At 34.6% G+C, this 21,873-nt stretch overlaps 1 protein-coding gene, 1 long non-coding RNA gene and 1 pseudogene across 2 annotated transcripts in view; 1 reads left to right on the forward strand and 2 right to left on the reverse strand.

Moving 5' to 3' along the window:
- LOC110145650 (uncharacterized) overlaps positions 1–21,873 on the forward strand; it is a 31,059-nt gene that overhangs the window by 1,989 nt on the left and 7,197 nt on the right. Inside the window, exons 2-3 of the long non-coding RNA XR_002316279.2 lie at positions 18,843–18,874; positions 19,870–19,944. This is a non-coding gene — a long non-coding RNA (uncharacterized lncRNA). The remainder of the gene's footprint in view (positions 1–18,842; positions 18,875–19,869; positions 19,945–21,873) is intronic.
- On the reverse strand, positions 341–7,622 carry LOC139035187 (myb/SANT-like DNA-binding domain-containing protein 4 pseudogene; annotated as a pseudogene).
- SLC35A3 (solute carrier family 35 member A3) overlaps positions 12,477–21,873 on the reverse strand; it is a 40,342-nt gene continuing 30,945 nt past the window's right edge. The window contains exons 7-8 of the mRNA XM_020906054.2: positions 20,824–20,957; positions 12,477–16,266 (exon numbers count right to left, since the gene is read on the reverse strand). Of these exons, the coding sequence (XP_020761713.2) occupies positions 16,176–16,266; positions 20,824–20,957 (225 nt within the window). The 3' untranslated portion in view covers positions 12,477–16,175. The remainder of the gene's footprint in view (positions 16,267–20,823; positions 20,958–21,873) is intronic.

The following is a 21,873-nucleotide window of genomic DNA, read 5'->3' on the forward strand; positions in this document are numbered from 1 at the left end:
AATAGGGTAAAGGGAATGTGTGTTCTTGGTACTATTATTGCAACTTTTCTGTGAGCTTAAAATTATTTTAAAATGTTAAAAAGTAAATTTGATTGAATTTTCCTATTTGAATAACTGACTAGAAATGGCAAATCAATTTCCATGGAAGGAAAAAGAAAAGCATTTTAGCCTGATACTTCAAGTTATGTGTTCCTATAATAAGTAAACTCAACATTTGTTTTAAAATGTTCTCTTATGGAAATTGAATTGAAACTCCAGAGAAAGTAAGATGAGATAGATTTCATAATTTAAATACCCAGAAGCCTGTTTTGGATGAATGAAGAAGCCTGGTAAGACCATGTTTTATGTGGTTACTCTTTATTAAAATCACCCTTCATCCAGCTGTACCAATTTTATCATCCTAAGAACTGAGTCAGTCATTCAAAAAATATTAGAGTAACTCTGTCTGTCACTGTTTTACTAGACACTGGAGATACATCGATGAATGACATGGTTTTTATCTGCATAGAGCTGAATTACACTGGGGGACAGGCTATAAAACAAACACAAAAGGAAGATAATTAGAAATTGTAGTAAGTGCTGTTGTAAAAAAAAAGGTAATAAGAAAAATTTAACACACACTGAATGTCCAGAATGTCCCAGGCATTTTGCTAGAAGAGCTGCAATAGTAAACATGAGAGATGAGGCTTGTTCTAACAGACTTATTGTGAATAATAATTCTTGTGGCTTTATATGTGATTTGGGTCATGAAGATTCAGACTTTACATTGAGAGGTTGACATGTCAGTTAGGGTTCTCTGTGATAGTCAACAGAAGCTAGCATTAGCTAACATAAGCAAAGAGGAATGATTTGAAAGGATATTAAAGTTCCCAAAATTAATGAGAAAGTCAAGAATCAGACTTGAAAACAGGCAAAAACCTATGTTTGGAAAGTTCCTTAGAACCTTTCATGAGAGAAATACCTGGTAAAAACAGCAAGTGGCTGCAGCTAAATATTCCTAAATAAACAAGATTGTGTTACAGAATCCAGCCCTCTAAAGTGAAAGAGAGACCGCTCAGTCGCGTCCGACTCTTTGTGACGCTGTGGACTGTAGCCCACCAGGCTCCTCCGTCCATGGGATTCTCCAGGCAAGAATACTGGAGTGGGTTGCCATTTCCTTCTCCAGTCCCCTAAATGTGCCCTTTATTAAAGAAATTGCATTTTGCCATGTGAACAGAAGAGGGCCTCCTTAACTATGAAAGAGTCACCTCGCTTCTGTAGAACTACCTGTTCTTTAAGAAAATCCTTCCCATTTCACCAAGAACAGAAAAAGCCACCAAAGCCCCACCCCATAAAAGCCTATTCTTTAAAAAAACAAAACAGAAAATGACAACTTTTCAGTTAATAGAAAATACTACCCTCTAGAAAATATGAAACAGAGGAAAGCTATGTATCTTACTCCAATATGAATTAAATATCATTAAATAGAGAATCTTTCCCATTGCAGATGTGAAAGAATTGAGTTAAAAATTCAACAGGAAGATGAGACTTGAGCAAACTCAGGCAATATACTGAAAAAATAAAATCATCCAAAATGTGAAACCTAAATTACAGGGTTTCTAAAAACATGAAGGTAAGAAACATGGAGGAGAGGAGTAAAATCAGCTATGAAGAAAAATAGAGAAAATAAGGATCAGAAAATGACGTGGAAAAAATTACCTGGGCCTACAGGAAAACAACAACAAACAAAAGCATTTTTTCCAAAGGGGAAAAAAAATCAAGTGGTGCCAGACTTCTTGAAAATAACACCAAGCAACACAGCAATGGAGCAACATTAAAAAAAAAACAAAACACAAAACTCAAGGAAACATACTGTGAGCCAAAGATTTTATAGTATATAGTATAGTATGTAGCTGTACTTAAAGTGTCTAGGCTCTAGAAAGTTTAAACATGCTAGAACTTGAGGAATATTGTACTTACAAGCCCTCCTTGAGTACTTAACTAGAAAAGCTCCATCCAGTTTCAAAGAGTTGGTTGGGGAGCCTTTGGCTAAAGTATTGAAGAGTATTAAATGTACTTAAATATGTTTAAGTACATTAAATATATTTATAAAGTATATTAGTATACTAAAATATATTGAATTTTATAACAAACTAGGATGAGAAAAGAGTGAGTCAATGTTTTATGTTCTAAAAATTTCGGATAGAATGAAGGCAACTAAATAAATAGGGGAAGATGGGAGAAAGGAGTAGAATAAGTTTGTTGGTTGTCACAAAGGCAATTAGATGGGAGTCAAAGTATATCATCTAAAATGGCAAAGAGTCTGCCCTGGTGGTCTGGTGGTTAAGTCTCCACCTTGGCATTGTAGGGGACTCGAGTTCCATCCTTGGTTGGGGAACTAAGATCTCACATGTTCTGTGGTGTACATAGGATGGCAAATGATAGTAGAAGCTTGGAAAAGCAAAAAGGGGTCTTTTACAGCATTACATAAAATGTTATCAGTATAAATGTAAACCATTAGAATGTAAAAACCTTTTATGTTCTAAAGATAAAAAGAAATTTTAAAAGCAAGGAACACTCCACATAGTGAAAGAAACAGTAAATACAGCAATATATACACTCATTTATTTTTTAAAAAGAAACACAGGAAAGATAAACTAGCAACTAATGAAAATAATTACCTATAAGAGCTGGTTAGGAATGGAGTAGAAGCATAGGCATGACAGCTAGGTTACTCTGAGTGTACTTTTTTCATAGTTTAACTTTGAGCCATGTAAATGCTTCACATTCAAAAACCATAAAAATTTTAAATAAATACAAAATTGAATACAAACAAAAACAAATGAAATTAGTTATATCACATTTTAATGTAACTATGTAGAGAAAAGAGTAATTTTTTCATTAACTTTTGAACACTGTACTCTGACTACATTTTCTTAGTGGGCTATTATTCTAAGGACAGAGAATTGCAGAGATCTTAAACTTTATTCTGTATGTTTACCATTAGTAATACTGCTATTGTAGTGCTGAAACATAAGCTATAAGTAAAACATATAAGCAATTATGGGCTTCTCTGATAGCTCAGCTGGTAAAGAATCTGTCTGCAATGCAGGGGACCCCAGTTCAATTCCTAGGTCGGGAAGATTCCCCTGGTGAAGGGAATGGCTACCCACTCCAGTATTCTTGCCTGGAGAATCCCAAGGACAGAGGAACCGGGACGTCTACAGTGCACGGGGTCGCAAAGAGTCGGACACAACTGAGTAACTAACCACAGCTTACAGCACAAGCAAATACATTTTTACTCAAAACCAATATTTTTACTGCAAGAGAAAAGAGAGGAAAATATAATAAAAAAGCCTGTAATGCTTAAATTTAATTGTAAACATCAGTTTGAATTTCTGAATTCTTAAAAATGTTATTTCCTAGCTATGCCTACTGAAATATGGCCCAGAAACAAATGGGAGTTAAAATTTCATTTCCCCCGAAAAGGAATAGATAGGGCTTCTTGAAGAAATAGCTAATATTCCTCAGGTTTGGAATATGACGTGTATGAGGCACGTCTGGAACATGTTATACATGAAGAAAGGAAGAATTCAAAGACTAATGCGGTCATGTCTAAAAGATACAGAAGTGCAGTGACTTACACTGGTTTCTGGCTCACGATAGGAACATCAAAAATAACTATGATGTAACTGACTATAATACATTGAAGAACAAAAGCATTGATTCTTGAAAAAAGAGAGAGAGGACTTTGGGAAAAAGGAAGGAGGGAAAATAATCTTTTTATTTTTTTTTTTAATTAAAAAAAAAATTTTTTTTTTAATCAGCAAATTCCTCTCTATGGTAGAAGCATTTATTTCAATTATACAAAAATAACACTATTCCAAACTCAAGGTAACTAAGATGTATATTTTTGCCTTATATACCCATACTCAATGTTACATATGGTTTCAAGACATTCTTAAATTAACAAGAATCAATTTAGAATCAAGGTAGTATCTGTCAATAAAAGAGACATACTAAGGCTACATATACTGGAAATGGGGAAATACAAAATGATTTCATGCAGTGATTCTCAATTTTAGTGTGCATCAGAATCATCTGGACAGTGGAAAAAGTACCTTTAGGAGACTGAAGGCAAATCACCAGATTAAGTAAACCCTCGGTCTCAGAATAAATACCAAAACGACTGACTAAAGATACAAACTTTGTTTCACAGGGAAGAACAAAGACAAAATACATCATGGTATATGAAATCAGTCATTTAAGTGAAGTGTGAATTCTCTAAGCCTCAGGTTCAGGAATACTACTACTCTCAAGACTTTTTCTACAGATTAGGTCAGGTAGTGTGCAATAGTGCTTCCCTAATTCATAAAACACCACTACTATCATTATTTCATCACCATCAATACTATTGGATACAGAGGACATTCTCCCCCACCCCCACTCCCAGTTCCAAATAGTTATTATCTATTTTAAAAATCAAATGACCACTTACTGGGTTCCAGTTCATTGACTACTGGCACCATTTTTAAACTGGTAACATTCTTACTAGCTTCAACCAAGTATATTAAGATTTCAGTACATGGTTGAAATGACAATTTTTGTCTAAACTACTGGCTTAGTCAATGGAGTCACAGAAGAAAGAATAAAGTTTACAAAAATGTGTGCTGTTTCTAAAGCACCAAAGGCTAAACAAATGAACTGCTTTGGAAAGTAACCCACTTTAGACAACCTCTGATGTTGCCTATATAGTTTTCTGACTCTCATATTATATACAGATGGAAACAAAGGAATAAAACATCTATAATCTTCATCACTTCCTATAGTCGATATACTATACAGACTCGATTGGCATGAGTTTGAGTAAACTCCAGGAGTTTGTGATGGACAGGGAGGCCTGGTGTGCTGTGATTCATGGGGTCGCAAAGAGTCGGACACGACTGAGCTACTGAACTGAACTGTTTCATAGTTAAAGTTTTGGGCCAGTTAAGTAATTCCCACATAAATATCTGTGGTTTTAACATTCTGAAACTGAAACATAGCTAAAGAGGTGCTCAGTCAGGCTAAGACAGGGTTCTTCCATTTCAGCAATATTGCTATTTTGGTTTTGATCTTTTTTTTTTTTTTTTTTTTTGGTGGAGAGGAGGGTGGAAACTGTCCTATGCATCGCAGGATGTAGGCATCCCTAGCCTCTACCTACTGCATGCCAGGAGCAATGTGCCCAACTTTCCAATTCTGACAACCAAAAAATGTTGCCAGATATTGCCAAATGTCTTCTGGGGGCCAAAGTCACCCCCAGTTGACAACTACTGAGCTAGAATTTTATACAGACATAATTGTAAACTCTGAGTCCATAGATTATGCAAGACTGTGTGTAATTTTACTAACTTAAAGAGTATAGTACAACAATTTCTGCTATACTGTTTATGCTAGGGCGCATAGTTTTCCTAGAAGACTTAAGCATATAATTACCCACAAATAATCATCTTTTTCCTATGGAAAACACTAATGTTAAACAGGGGAAAAAAACAACAATACAGCTAATCCTGCAACCATTTTTAAACCTAAACCTATGGTTTACAAATATTTGATAAAATGGAGACCTAGATAAATCACTGCAAATGTCCTTCCTTCTGAATTCGTAGTCTCTCTTTCTCTACTTGTAAGCGTTCCTTTTCAATCTGCAGCTTCTCTGATTCAAATTTCAAAAACTGCAGCCTATCTTTTTCCAGTTGTAAGCGTTCTCTCTCAAGTTTTAACTTCTTGGTTTCTATATCCTGTGGTTGATGTATGGACTTTTCCCCTTGACCAAGTTCACTTTCCAAAGATGGCTTCTCTGAGCTGACTATCTGTAATCTCAGCTTCTCTCTTTCAATCTGCAACCGCTCCTTTTCCAGCTGAAGTCGCTCATGCTCCATGTCTAAATGTCGCAGCCTCTCTTTCTCAATCTGTAGGCGTTCCTTCTCTACCTGCAGTCTTTCAGCCTCAATATCAAGCCTTCGTTTTTCCAATTCTACTTTCTGTTTCTCTATGTTTACAAGCAAATGGGGCTCATCATATGCAGACCTAGACGGTGTTGAGTTCAGAGTAAAAAATTCATCAATGTGGGGGAAATCAGGAAGTTCATTTTCCCTCCTGGAATCTGGTATGACTGATGACAACATTTCTTCTTCCTCTTCGATCTCAAATTCAGGACTCTGGGGATCTCTTTCTTCCTCTTCCACCTTGACCTCAGTTAAGGAACCACCTGCATCCCTGAAATCTGCCACATTTTGCCAATCAAAATTTGTATCACTTCAGAATCCAATCTTTTCATCTATCTCTTCAGTGAGAGAGTCATCTGAATCAGATGTGGGTAAGGGAAACCCTGAACCAACTAGCTTAATGTTCGCCTTCATCTTCTTTCTCTTCATAAGGGCTCGCCAGTCAAGGTACCTTCTTTTCACTTCTGTCCCTGTTCTCTGCTCTCCTCTACAGCATTCACACACTGTGCAATCTCCTCCCAAGCCATTCGCTTCATCACATTAATTGTTGTATTGAGTTGCTTGGAAAAAATTACTTCTTTCCTTTTCGTAATTTCTTTCAAAAGGGTCTGAGTTTCTTGTACACTGAAATTGCTTTTCCTTTTCCTCTTCAATTGCTTCATTTTCTAACTTAAATGTAGTTTTTACAGTAAGGAAAAATGTGAAAAGAATTTGAGGAATGCTACAAAGAACAAAAATCAAGGACAATTCCTTGTAAGTACTTTGTTTAAATCAAAGTTTTCCATTCATCTAGTAGCACAGGCAGGCTGGATGATTCTGATCACTGCTATAGAGCTTCTTTTTTCCCTCCTTTACAAAATGAGAGGGTAGGCTGAGAAGGTGCCTTCCAGCTCTATCATTGTAGGATCATAAACATTTCCTGCTCCAAAAGCAGTATCTTCATTACATAACACTGTGCCTGCAGGTCGGGCGGCGCCTCACCGCCGTCGCCTCTGGGGTGTGTGAAAATAATCTTTTTAAAATAGAGAACAAACTAATAAACGTAAAAGAAAATTAGAGAATTTGAAAAAAATTTGTTTTTTGAGAATTAAAAATTTTAAACCATCATTTTGCACCTCAATGTGATAAACGATTCAATTAAGATCATCAGTTGATGCTAGAGACATTAAATAAAAGGCTGTTAGAAAAAAGAACATTCTCATGGTGCCAAAATATTACCCTAAAGAATACTATTACTAAAGGGAGAAAACTGACCTTTACAATGGAAAGATCTGTTAGTCATAATCTTAACTGCACAATTATCATCAATAATGAGACAATCTAGAATTGCGTGTCTTCTGATATGATACAATATAAAGCCTATAAGATAATCCATTAAATGCTTTCAAAAAACATTTAACCTGAATTTAATCAAACCTATAGACTTCCAGTTCAAAGGAAATGCAAATAAAGAAAACAAATCAAGTATATAGACAGACCAAGGACAGATGTCAAGTAACTTAGATTCTTCAAAAAGTCACGACAGGGAAAAGAAGCCATCAGGGTGCAAGGAAGCCTCTTCCAGGCTGAAAGAGACAAATAGAAAGTATGAACCTTACTGAATAGGTCACAACAAGAAAAACCCTAGAAAAGTTCATTTTTGAGACAATTGGAAATATCTGAATATAAATATAGATGGTACAATCAATTTAAATTTTCTTAAGTGTGACAGTGGGATTGAATTTAATTAGAAAAAATGTCCTTATTTTAGGAGTAAAGTGTCCTGATAAAGCTAGTATGCAAAATGTTAATAATTGTTGAGTTCAGGTGGAAGGCAAATGGGTATACCATTATTTCAACTTTCATATACTTAAAACTTTTTTTTTTTAAATGAGAAGCTGATGAAAATTTAAATAGAAAAAAAAAAAAGGTCTTTAACAATGCTTACTTTGTGAGTGCCTAAAGATAACCCAGGGCTTCGCTGCTGGCTCAGATGGTAAAAGAATTTGCCTGCAATGCAGGAGACCCGGGTTCAAAACCTAGTGGAGGTGATGGAATTCCAGCTGAGCTATTTAAAATCCTAAAACATGATGCTGTGAAAGTGCTGCATTCAATGTGTCAGCAAATTTGGAAAATCGCAGTGGCCACAGGACTGGAAAAGGTCAGTTTTTATGCCAATCCCAAAGAAGTACAATGCCAAAGAATGCTCAACTACCGTACATTTGCACTCATTTCACAGGCTAAAAGGTTATATTCAAAATCCTTCAAGCTAGGCTTCAGCAGTATGTGAAGTGAGTTTTCAGATGTACAAGTTAGCTTTAGAAAAGGCAGAGAAACGAGATTTCAAATTGCCAACATCCACTGGATCAGAGAAAGCAAGGAAATTCCACAAAAAGTTCTGCTTCACTGACTTGAGAAAGCCTGAAAGCCTCTGACTGTGTGAATCACAACAAATTGTGGAAAATTCCTAAAGGGATGGGAATGCCAGACCACCGTATCTGCCTCCTGAGAAACCTGTATGCTAGTTAAGAAGCAACAGTTGGAACCTTATATGGAACAGACTGGTTCAAAATTGGGAAAGGAGTAAGACAAGGCTGTATATTGTCACCCTACTTATTTAACATATGCAGAGTACATCATGCGAAATGCTGTGCTGAATGAATCACAAACTGGGATCAAGATTGCCCAGAGAAATAACAACCTCAGATATGCAGTTGATACCACTCTAATGACAGACAGCAAAGAGAAACTAAAGAGCCTCTTGATGCAAGTGAAAGAGGAGAGTGAAAAAGCTGGCTTAAAACTCAACATTAAAAAAACTAAGATCATGGCATCCGGTCCCATCACTTCATGGCAAATAAAAGGTGAAGAAGTGGAAGCAGTGACAGATTTTATTTTCCTGGGCTCCAAAATCACTGCGATGCAGCCATGGAATTAAAATTCGCTTGCTCTTTTGAAGAAAAGCTATGACAAACCTAGACAGCATATTAAAAAGCAGAGACAGCACTTTTCTGACAAAAGCCCGTATAGTCAAAGCTATGGTTTTTCCAGTAGTCATGTATGGATGTGAGAGTTGGACCATAAACAAGGCTGAGTGCTGAAGAACTGATACTTTTGAACTGTGGTGCTGGAGAAGACTCTTGAGAGTCCCTTGGACAGAAAGGAGATCAAACTAGTCAATTCTAAAGGAAATCAACCATGAATGTTCATTTGAAGGACTGATGCTGAAACTCCTATACTTTGGCCACCTGATGCGAAGAGCCAACTCTTTGGAAAAGACCCTGATGCTGGGAAAAGTGAAGTCGCTCAGTCATGTCTGACTCTTTGTGACCCAATGCTGGGAAAGATTGAAGGCAAAAGGAGAAGAGAGCGGCAGAGGATGAGGTGGTTAGATAGCATCAGCATCACTGACTCAATGGACATGAATTTGAGCAAACTCCAGGAGATGGTGAAGGACAGGGAAGCCTGGTGTGCTGTAGTCCACCGGGTTGGAGTTGAACATGATTTAGTAGCGACTGATGAACAACAAAAAGGTAAAGGATACAAAGTAATGGAAATTTGGGGCATTGTGTGTGTGTGTGTGTGTATAGTTGTTGTTTAGTCGGTAAGTTATGTCCAACTCTTTTGCGACCCCATGGACTGCAGCCTACCAGGCTCTTCTGTCCAAGGGATTCTTCAGGCAAGTATACTGGAGTGGGTTGCCATGTCTCTCTCCAGGGGATTTTCCCAACCCAGGGATCACACTTGCTTCTCCTGTATTGGCAGGCAGATTCTTAGGGAAGCCTATATATATATATATACACACACACATATGTATATATAAAACATCCAAGGTGAGCTTCAGATTTTAAAATTTTAGAATTCATAGCAGTATTTTAAGTCATAAACTCATCTGATTTTCTGTAATCCTATCATCACCCAAGAAACATTACTGTTGTTACAATATTTTAAACCTATTGAAGCACAGTGCATATATTAGAAAAAGGTGCTTAGTGTAATTTTTAATGGCTGTATTTACTATCCAAGCAGAATAAAGTAAAATGAAACATAAAACTTCAGCCTAAGGAGAGAACTTAAATCCCCAATTATTAGAAATTGTTTTTGTATATACAATGTCTTTTAAGAAACAGCAAACACAGAAACCCACATCCACAGATTTTGTTTAAAATATATAAGTGAAGTCTGATTTAACACATTTAATTAAACCTTTTAAATACTCTATGTTTAAAGTATGTCTTAACAAGAGTGCATTTTCAGATGATTACCCCCAAAACACTGTAACAGCATTCATTATTCTTTTAAATCCTTAGTGAGTTTAATTTAAAAAAAGGATGAAAGTGTATATCTCAGGTAAACTATTTTCAAAGGAATATCATTACTGTTTAAAGAAGTTATTTTAACATACCAGAGACCCTAAATAAGTAAACATAAATAAATGCATAAATGAAAAAACCTGGTTAGACCTAATGGAGGTTTGATACTTAACACCAATAAAAGATGACTGGAAATGTGGAGCTATCAGTTAACAGTGAGGGTCTATTATGAGCCATCCTAGCAATTGATACCAATTTTATTCTGTGAACTCCTCCTCAGAGTAGTGATGGCTAATGGTAATTTAAAATTAGCTCAGGAAACACCCTTCTAGTTGCTAGATGAGATGCTGTTCATGAATTGCCAAAAAAGCCAATTAGATCTTCAAAATAAATACATAAATAAAATTAGCTCAAAATTGTACATAAATATACAGCATAGGTTAAATTTATAAATTTTAAAATTTGTCTTTTAATTATCCCATTTAATAAAATTGTCATTAAATATCAGAACTGAAAACTAAATAAATAATACAAGTGCTACTTAGCATTGTATCTGATTGTTTTTCTACCCTTCAGTCGTGTGTTCAGAAGCATCTGACAAAATTTCTGAAATTAAAAATGACAATGTGTAAAAGTCTTTATGAGCTTCACAGGTGGAGCTCGTGGTAAAGAACCCACTTACCACTGCAGGAGACATAAGAGACACAGGTTCTGCTTGCTAGGTTGGGAGGAACCCTTGGAGTGGGGCATGGCAACCCACTCCAGTATTCCTGCCTGGAGAATCTCACCGACAGAGGAACCTGGTGGGCTACAGTCCACAGGGTTGCAAGAGCTGGCCATGACTGAAGCGACTTAGCATGCAGCGTGCACAAGTCTCTATAAACAGTTGTCATTGCTTGTGTCATTCTCATCAATTCAGAAAAATGTGTATTAGTGACGAATGGTAAGGAATTTGGTCTTACCCAAAAAAAGTTCTGGCCTACATCCTCAGGAGGTTTCAGCAGACGTGTCGCTGTTATTCATGTTGGGCTCCTCAAATTACACAGGCTAATTTATGGGGTCTGCGACTTCTCCGGGGAGATCAGGGCTGGAGAGTGAGTTCAATTATGTGATCAAAGAATCAATCAAGCATGCCAAATACTAAGACTGTGGTAAAAATATGAAAACAAGAGCATGGGTGAATTTTCCCAGTTGGCAGTACTCTGCATGGAGTATCATCGATTTTAGCTAGGAGTATATATACAGCATTGTCCAAGGCTTCACCAGGAGTGGACAATTGGAAAGGATGACTGGAATTTAGACCCCTCCTTATCTCTGTCCAATGTTCTCTTCCTTTGTCTGGTTCTAATTTGTATCCTTTCTCTGGAATAACTATGATTGTGAGTATAATAGCTTTCAGTGAGTTCTGTCTTTCCAGTGAATTATTGAACCTAGGTGAATTTGGGAAACCTCTGAATTTATAGTCACCAAGACACTCTACAATAGTAGAATTTCAAATCTTTGGGATTTGAGGACAGTTTATTTCCTCTTATATTTTCACTTCTAGAATGTGTAGGTAATCAATCCTGCTTTGAAAAAAATTCTCTTTAAGAACAGTAAGAAAGACAATCGTGATTACTAATACTGGTCACTATTATGAAGCATATTTGCATAGCACAGGATTCAAGAATTTTGATATACTTTCAACAGAAGTATTCCAATACAAATATAAAGATGTTCAGTTGGTGCTCCTCATGTAGTTAGAACTCCACACTTCCACTGCAGGGGGCATAGGTTTGATCCCTGGTTGGGGAACTAAGATCCTGCAAGCCATGCAACACAGCCAAAACAATAAATTATGAAGAAAATATATACCAATTACTATAATCTCTTAACTTTGATGCTATCAAAAGAGATAATTTGTTTAAAGCAAAAAGTTTTAGACTGTTACAATCATACAGGTAGAGAAATTCTAACTAGTTTAAATAAGATCCAGTCTTTCACACTATAGCATAGTAAAAAGGAAGATCACATACATGATAAAGGTAACCAGAGAGGCAGGAAAGGGCTCAGGGAGTCATTTTTGATATATGGAAAGACTAATTCATGGTTAAGTCAGACACAGGTGAATAGGAAAAAAGGAAATATAGGAAAAAATTTACATAGTTATGAAAATAATCTATTTTCAGAAATCTAGAGAAAAGAAAATAACTGGATACCAAAAAATGACAAAGAGAAATTTATCAATTAAAAAGCCATTTAAACAAAAGACCAATTTATACATTCTTTTGAATTATGTCCATAAAAAATTTAAATATACAAATCACAACCCCAAACCCAAAAGAATCTTTCTAAACAAATGAAATACATATAATGACAAATTTGGAATCCAGATCATTTAAAAAATATTTTAAAAATCACAGTAAATTTTATCTTATAATAAGAAATAAAAAAATCAAAATGAGAGTTATATACAATTGTTAAAGTTTCAAAAGTTCAATGATGGAGCAATGGTACCATAATTTCTTTAAATAAGTTCTATTTACTAATATTTGTACAATATACCTATTTCAATATTCTGTTAGATAATGAATTTAAATAGCAAATGTTGAAACAATGAAAACATTGAATTATAGTTATTCTTAAAACATCCTAATTTTGCCTATGTGTCCAAAATTGTGAATTACAGTAATATCCTCAAGAAAAGCCGGGTATTTGGTAAAGCAAGGCACACAGGACCAGATTTTGATGAAGGTGCTTTTTCTTTGGTCCTACAAATACTTTATATAAGCTACATATCTGGGAGATTCTTAAGATGACTTTCAATATAGCATAAATAACTTTTATAAACTTCTTATCATGTAGAGCATACATTCACATGTAATTAAATATTACAGTAACGAATGTGTAAATAAAATGAGTGATGCTAAACCCTATTTTTAAATACAAAACTCAGATGAGTGACTATACAATGACATGTTAAAGTTTAATAATCTGATATGTAGGAAAAGTTTATCAATTCTTAGGAATAGTCTTATTACACTAGGTCTACTAAGCACAAAGTCAATTAGTTTCCACTCAGATTCTGTCTCCTTGGAATCTAGTTTAAATATCAAATCACCTTTCCTTCTATGAAACTGTGACATTCAATATAAATTGATGTAAACATTCAAGTTTTGCATGTCTAAACTACATTTTCCACTGTAAAAGTAGTCTACGACTTCTCTAAAAATCACTTATTAAAGAATTGGTAATATTACCGTGTTGATTACATCTATATGTTGCATTTCAAGCTTTTCTTCCAAAATACCATAGTTTTAAAGTTTTGTAGAACTATCAACTGGCACTCTTCTCCCATGGGTTAGCACGTTTCTTTAAAACGAACAAAATTGTTGAGAGATAAATGTAAACTTTAAAAAGTATAAGAATTTAAATAACCAAGGAATCATCATTATAGAAGGGTGACATAATAAGGCTTTTGGAGATCATTAAAACACACACCACACAGAAGAAAATGGCATCATGTGTACATATGACATGATCTAGGACACGGGTCCACTGTTTCAAATATGGTTATTTCTTTATGAATCAAAAACTATAGACTATACAACCAATTCTCTATTCCAACCTACTAGAAAAGCAAAATATAAATTATGCTTGTCTAATAAAAGTTTGCTTTGAGAATATACTTTAGACTATTTTGCCCATTCTCCGAACTCTTGACTACACTTTATAAACTTTGGAGGGAATCTTGAAAGTTGTGTTTTTGTATAATTTTTTGAAGTGTTAAAATTGGGAGAGACTAAACTTGAATTCACAACTAATGATTAATGCATACCAGATTAATACATAAGTACCCAACACTTCAGTGTAAGCTGAACATAAATCTTTATATTTAGTCTTGAATTCTCTGCATTACAGGATTTAGATTTCTTAGCATTAAGTAGTAAATGTAAATCTGAATGTTGTTATAGTCTAAAAACACCATTCTCAAATTGTAGTAAAGTTATTTAATAAATACTCTATTTTTTTTTTAATCAAATACTGCAGTACTGATTTAATCAGTATAAAATTGAAAGAGCTTTAGATCTGTAATAAAAATACTCTAAAAAGTAGTCACTGAAAAGTGTAAGTCAGAGTTCCAGAAAGTTTGCTTGATACCAATTTGGAATTACCAGCAAATTAATGTAAAAATACTTTTTAATTTTAAGCATTTCTAAAAACTCTGTATGGAATATATTAGGCCTGTGTCTTGCTGAGACTAGGTTTGCCTCAGCAATGTAACACAGCCAGTCCTAATTAGCCGAGACTAGCCAACAGACTGTAACATTGTATTTCAGCCAAATTTTAACAAAATCCATTAGAATTATATAAAAATATTTATTTTTTACAGTTTTTATACAATTAGAACAGGAGACTTTTAAAAATACATAATGCATAAAGGAAAAAATAAAGTACAATATTTCTATACACAATAGGAAATTATGTCTCTAGTCAACAATAAATTAAACCCCTGTTTCAATTTTAGAAAGTAATTGTGCCCTCCAATTCATTTATCATTTCTGCTATATTTTCTCTCCCTAAACCATAACTCATGTAATTTGCAATCTCAATTCCAGTGCTAATCAAATGGAAAAGAAATGGAAAATAAACCACTACTGTAAAGCAAAGTTGTGGCTCTTTCTTGGCAGCTTTTGTAAGGTCACAAAAGGGAGTTCAGAATTTGGCTGCCTCTCTCAGACATTTGATCAGAATATTCCTAGGAATGGTGGGTTTATGAGAGGCCTAGAAAGTTCTTCTGAACACTTTGAATTTATAGTTATAGTGCCATTTAAAATATATCATGGCAATCTGGAATGTCTAAGTCATTCTGGTCTCAATTTATTGATGTCTATACTATCATATATTTGGTTGTTTTGTCATCAGTTATAGATCAATGAATAAAATCGTCATCTAAAAACGCTCTAGTTGTGTAGAGTATATGCTCTGATAGTTTAAAATTCTCCAAATGGAGACATTAGACAATAATTATTATTTTAAATTATTAAATGAGTATTTAACCCCGTTAAATTACATTTTAAAACTTTAATGGAAATTAACACAGAGAGAAATTTATTTTAAAGTAATATTAAGGATTTATCCAATTTACAGAAAAGAAATACAATTAAGAGATAAAGGACAAACTCCATTAATGTAAAAGCCACTGGCTACTGTCTCGCGTAGGAAAGAATGGATTGCATTCAGCAGTTTCAAAGCACTAAAGAGGTCTTAAAGTTTAGATGGAGAAACAGATGTGTATATTTCTTTAAATTAAATTTAAATATGAATGTTATTCTCTGACAAATCAGACCCAGAAAGTTACTTTATCAAGTTTTATGCATTTGAACATTTGCAACATATAGCAATCCTTTGTTTAGTAATCTTCTGTATAAATATAAAAATCTGAGATATGTGAAAATGTTTTTCAAATCATACTTATTTCTTCACAGCTTTATAATTATAATGTTCAAACTTTGAATATCATGTCATTTGATATATCTGTACAGAAAGAATAAGATAAAAAACATTTAATAAAATTAAATATATATAATTTGCAAAATTGATGTCTGACACTTGCTGTGTGCTGTTTCAAAGAGTGCATAGGATATTTCTGCAGCAATCAAAAACATAGTATCTTTTTAAAAACTCAGATTTTAAATTTCCTCTAGTAATTATTCTAATCCCTGGAAATACTTTCAAGTTTTGATTTTTATATGCAATAGGCATTTTGTTACATATATGTATATTTCATCCTTAAACTTTTATATTTTCAAACCATTTGAACATTATGATCAGATTTCAGCATGATGATTTTCTCTCAGAATCTGTAGAAGTCCCCGTGCAGCATTTAATGTTGAGATTCCCAGTGCACCATTGTGAAAAACCAGATAAATTACCACTATGCTTTAGTGGGATTTCCTGCAGGTTTGGGATCATAACCATATAGGAAAGTAGCTGTTATTACAAGGATGGCTCCAAGGAAAAAGACACTAAATAGATGAAGAAAAAATGAAAAAGAGAAAATCAGATTAAAAACAACAAAAATTATATTTCTTTACTATAAAATACAAATATAATTTGGGAAAAAATGTTCCAATAACATGGCTAACAATACTAAGTGGTTACTAGGTTCCAGATATTCAGCTAGGTGTTTTACATGCATTATCTCATTTAGTTCTCAAAACAACTTTATGAAGAAGGACTAGCATTGCCCTCATTTGTTAATATATGAAGAAACAGGTTTAGATAATTTAAATAATTGTCTTAAAGTCACACAGCTTGAAGCAGAAAATGGGATTCAAACTTAGGTATGTCTAACTCTAGAGCCAAACCTGCACTTCCATCCACTGTGCTATAATGTTGTGTTTCAGCTTTTTTTAAAACCATTTTTAAAAACTGTAGTTAATTTACAACATTTTGTTAGTTTTGGGTATACAGCAAAGTTATTCAGTTAGACATGTATGTGTATATAAAGTGTTTCATTTTAATATGCCTTTTGCCTACAATACATTGAAGACTAACAGATTTCAATTTTTTAACAAAATTTAAAAATACACAGGGAAAACTGCACTCTTTTCAAACCAAAGTTCAGTTTAAAATCAAAGGTAGTAATAAATAAAACTCAGGACTAATTTTTATAGTAGTAGTGTTAGTTGCTCATTCATGTCTGACCATTTGCAACCCCACAGACTGAAGCCCGCCAGGCTCCTCTGTCCATGGTATTCTCCAGGCAAGAATACTGGAATGGACTGCCATTCCCTTCTCCAGAGGATCTTCCCAACTCAGGGATGAACCCTGCATTGCAAGCAGATTCTTTACCATCTGAGCTACAGGGAAAATCAGTTTTTATAGGATGCTTTAAAAAAGGAATAGATTAAGTGCAAAAAGACTTGGTTTCCTCTTTATCTATCCATATATGTAATATACCTTACTATAAACTATAAATGAATAGGAACTGGTACTGGAACTTAAACTGAACATAAACTAGAATATTCTTGGAAGTGCTATTACAGGGATATGAATTAGTCTTGTTTTTAAAGTTTTTATTAACAGTTATGATTTAAAGTCCCTTCATAATATAGTCCTTCCAGTCTTATCTCCCACACTCCACCCAACCCCATCTATAATTCAGCCACTCCATTTAGGGAACACAACATGCCTTTCAGGACACTGTCTTTATAGATGTTATTCCTCTGCCTGCAATGTCCCTCCCAAGAAAACTGCTTATTGAACAACTCAGGTCTAAAGTCTCTAAGACTAACTCCCCCTAAGCAAAGTTACTCTGTGGTAACACTTTATCACACTATAGCAAATAATGTGATATTTATATTCTGCCCCTCTGTTCACCCATGTGTTCCTCATTCATCATTATATTCCTAAGAACCTAGCATATATAGGGAGCTTAGTCACTACCTGTTATGATACGTCTAGTGTTGACTTGCTGCAGATGGGCAACTTTTCAAAAGCCTTGAATACAAGTATATGTATACAATTAAGAGAACATAAAACTTCCTATAATGTATCCTGAAGAAAATTACTACCACAAGAATATTTGGTTAACTACTTAGACTCTGACTGAGCACTATTTTGGTCAATCTAATGAGCTTTTCCTAGCTTTCCAGAAACCTGGAATTGTATAAAATCACATGCTCAGTTGGAAAGTTGTCTGATCCAACTTTCTAGGAATCCATTCTATGATATCTCTAACAGGATCTACAAGAATATCTATTACTATCAGGAAACCCCTGCTTTCCCAATCCAGCTATTTTTAGATGGCTCTGAGAGAAAAAAATTTTAAGGAAGAAGATACCAAAATTTAATACTTAAAGGATTTGCAGCCCCTCTTTCTAATGGATTGTGTATATACTTCCATTGCTGCATTGATCATCGTTAAAATTTATTCTCATGTCTGTTTCTTCAATCACTGTGACCTCCTTGAAGATATTCCTATTTCTCTACGATCTTCTAGTACACTGACAGACACAGAGTGGAAACAATAAATTTTTGATAAAAGAATAAGCAAGTCTAAATACAAGGATGGTAACACAAACAAGCAAAATAATGAGCAGCTAAAAACAGGAAAGGGAATACTGGTGATAGGATATCAGCAGAGATGTCAAGCAGCCAGTTGAAAATAGGAATCTGGAGTTAAGGTGAAGTTGGGACTCATCTTCATAGAGAGGACAGGTAAGCCATGACAGTAGATAAGATGGATAAGAAAGTGAGTGAGAACTGACAGGTTACCAAAGGAACAATCAGAAAAGTAGGTACAGGGGTCAAGGGTACTACTGAGAAACCAAAAAACTGTTTCAGTAGGTGAAATGGGGATAACTGAGGAAAATATTACACTCAGAATACAGATCTTTGCATTTATTGGATAATGGAAGTTTTCCACAAAAGTAAAAATACATAAAGATGGAGGGCTTAGCTATCTAGTTCAGGAAGAATAACCTATCTCCTCCATCTAACATGGTGTCCTATGTATATTCTCAAAACATTCATTCATTCAATAATAACAGTATCATTGTCTTTTCTCCTTTTATCTTCATCCCAACATAACCCACAGGCTCCCTCAGAAACATGGATTTACACATGCAAGTATGTACCTTACTAAAAAAACTCCTACTCTTTTGTTCCTCCGCTTGTTTACTTGTTTATTTACTTATTTTATTCCCTGCATGATTCAAAGATTTAAAGTTATCACCTTGGCCTTATATGAGGTTTTATTTTTTTTTTAAGGTATGCCTTTTTAAGTTACCCTTAAAATCTACAAGTACTAAACATTCTCAACTAATATTAAAGCATGTAATTTCCCCCATTTAATAGGTAGGGTGTTCAATGTTGTATCTAGTCACTAAGTCGTGTCTCACTCTTCTGAGACCCCATGGGCTGTAGCCTGCCAGGGTCCTCTATCTAACGGATTTCCCAGGCAAGAATACTGGAGAGAACTGCCCCTTCTGTCTCCCGGGGGTCTTCTCACCCAGGGACTGAACCCAGGGCTCCCACACTGCAGGAGACTCTTTACTGCTGAGCCATGTGGGAAGCATGCCACGTGAATACATAGGGGATGAGTATTCCAAGAATAAAGGGCAAATCAAAGCCCATAGCAAAAAGGTTAAAAGGAAAAAAAAGGTCAACAAGAGGTAAGTAATGTCAGATGAGGTTAGAAAGATAGCTAAAAGCCAAAGCAAATAGGCCACTGATGGTGACAACTTTTGAGTGAAGTGGGAAGCAATTGGAAGGTTCCTGAGTACACTGATTTACATTGAAAAGAATCATTCTGCTTACTAAATGGGGAAAATTCAGAGACACAGGTGAAGATAAGAAGCAAGGAGGCAAGTCAGGAGACTATTTCCTTAATCTAGATGATAAATGAGGGTGACTTGGATCATGATGATAGCATTAGAGGTTGTGAGAAACTGTCAGATTCTGGTGATATTAAAAAGGAAGAGTTAATAGGATTTGTCTCTGCGTTAGAATGACACGTGAGAGGACAGTAAAGAGAAGCTGATGACCTTACTTCACTGAGAAAATAAAAAATGTTCATACATTTTAACTTTCTCTTATAAAACTATCTATGTCCATGTCTACAGACTCTGCCTCCAAAGAAGGATAAATTGTGTTCCTAAGTTAAAAGGATTTTGGCCCAAGCAACTGAAAGAATGAAGGTATGTACAACAAATTGAGAACCCTGACAGAGATGGGGAATGAGTTATCTATTAGACACTGAAGAGAAAATAGACAAATAGACAATTATATATAAAGGCCTGGAATTCAAATTTAAATTTGAAGTTATTAGCCTATAAACAGTATTTAAAGTCATGAGAATAAAGATCACCAAGGAAGTGAGTGCAGATATAAGCCCAACGACGAATGAAGACAGTATTTCAAAGTTTAGAAAATGAGAAGATGAAGAGGGAGTGAAGTTACAGGAAACTAAGGATGGTATCCTAGAACTCATTAAAATATAATCTCATTACCCTGGGATTACAAGTTAATAATTATAAATAAAATAGAACTTTATTTTATACTTTATTCTTCCTCACTCTGTCTTCTCTCTTGGTATCCATGACACTACACAGTCCTGGGTCTCCTGCTTCACCCATTATTCCTTTAGCAATTCTCTAGACTATTTTTCTCCCTAAAAAACTTTCTCATGAGCCACCTTTTCAAGGGTGACTCAAATTATCTTATAAACAAATTATCTTCTTCAAGAATGTCACCTCCTTTCCTGGCTTAAGCTATATAAATTCTTTAAATGACTTTATATGACTTAATAATTTTTAAAAATACGACTTTTAACTTTTGGGGAAAGACCCCATTCAGATCTACTGGGAAAATTCTGGCCAGCCAAACTGTATAAAAAAACTGTTCAGTGTTAGACTTTCTTTCATGCATTTAGTTTTGAAACCCTTTTAAAAAGATAGTTAAATAAATCTTACTATATTTCTTTAAAAGCTGTGATAGAACAAAATTTTTCAGATCGTATCATATGAAGGACTCATTTTTCTAAATAAGATCTAAAGAAACAGAAAAGAATACACTACCTGGTTGGTACAAAATCTTGTAGCCAAAAATAAGATATCAGTGTTGATAATATTATGGACAGAGAGGTTGCAAATCCTTTCAAAATGTTATCTGCATACTTAATAACAGCAGCTATCACAAGGCCTCCCAGTGCCTGCAGAAGTTTTAAAAAATAATTTTTAAAAATAGACACATATAAAACTGCTTTTCAAAATACTTTTTTGTCTTATAATCTAATCCCATTAAATAAGTGATTTTTATGAAACATTTTGTAACATATGAGCATCTAGGTTTTGTTCAATAGACTCTCTATTTCAAAAGGTATCAGATAAAATAACTACCAGCAGAATCTGCAGTTTGCTATAATGGAGTTTGACCATATTATGAATAAAATATCTATCCTCATCCAATTTAGTAATTAAACATCACTTCTTCAGACAAATGTGGGAAGACTGAATACTCTGATTAGTGAAATATTTTTATTTTTGATTAAAAATAAAATGTAACTTTATATTTTACTAGCCTTTTAATTGCCTAACTTGGCTTTCTTCTTCGAGTTTCTTCCCATTCTAATCTACCTTTCAAATTGCTCTCAGAGTACTCTTCCTGAAGCACTTCAATCATTCTCTTTAAGAGTGTAGAAGGAACTTTCTGCCAAATCCCTCTCAAAGTCCAAACTGTGGCTACTTAAATAATGGTTTTACCATATCTCATAGTTTTGTTTTCTACCAAACCCTGGAGAAGGGAATGGCAACCCACTCCAGTATTCTTGCCTGGAGAATTCCATGGACCCAGGAGTCTGGTGGGCTACAGTCCATGGAGCCGCAGAGAGTCAGACACGACTAAGTGACTTTCACTTCACTTCACCAAACTCTACGTATCAACTCCCAAATCTGAGTTACCCACTTTCATTGCACCTCTTCAAATGGTAAAAGCTTTAAGAGAGAAAGTCACAAGTTATGCCAAGGAGCTCACTATAAATTGATGTTTCAGTCCTGTTATTCTTGGCAGTGCTCTCATTCTTCTATTTTCTCCCTCATACCAACTGTACCAAAACTTTTAAATTCTTC

This window comes from Odocoileus virginianus, chromosome 5 (genome assembly GCF_023699985.2).
Source record: "Odocoileus virginianus isolate 20LAN1187 ecotype Illinois chromosome 5, Ovbor_1.2, whole genome shotgun sequence".
Lineage (NCBI taxonomy): Eukaryota > Metazoa > Chordata > Mammalia > Artiodactyla > Cervidae > Odocoileus > Odocoileus virginianus.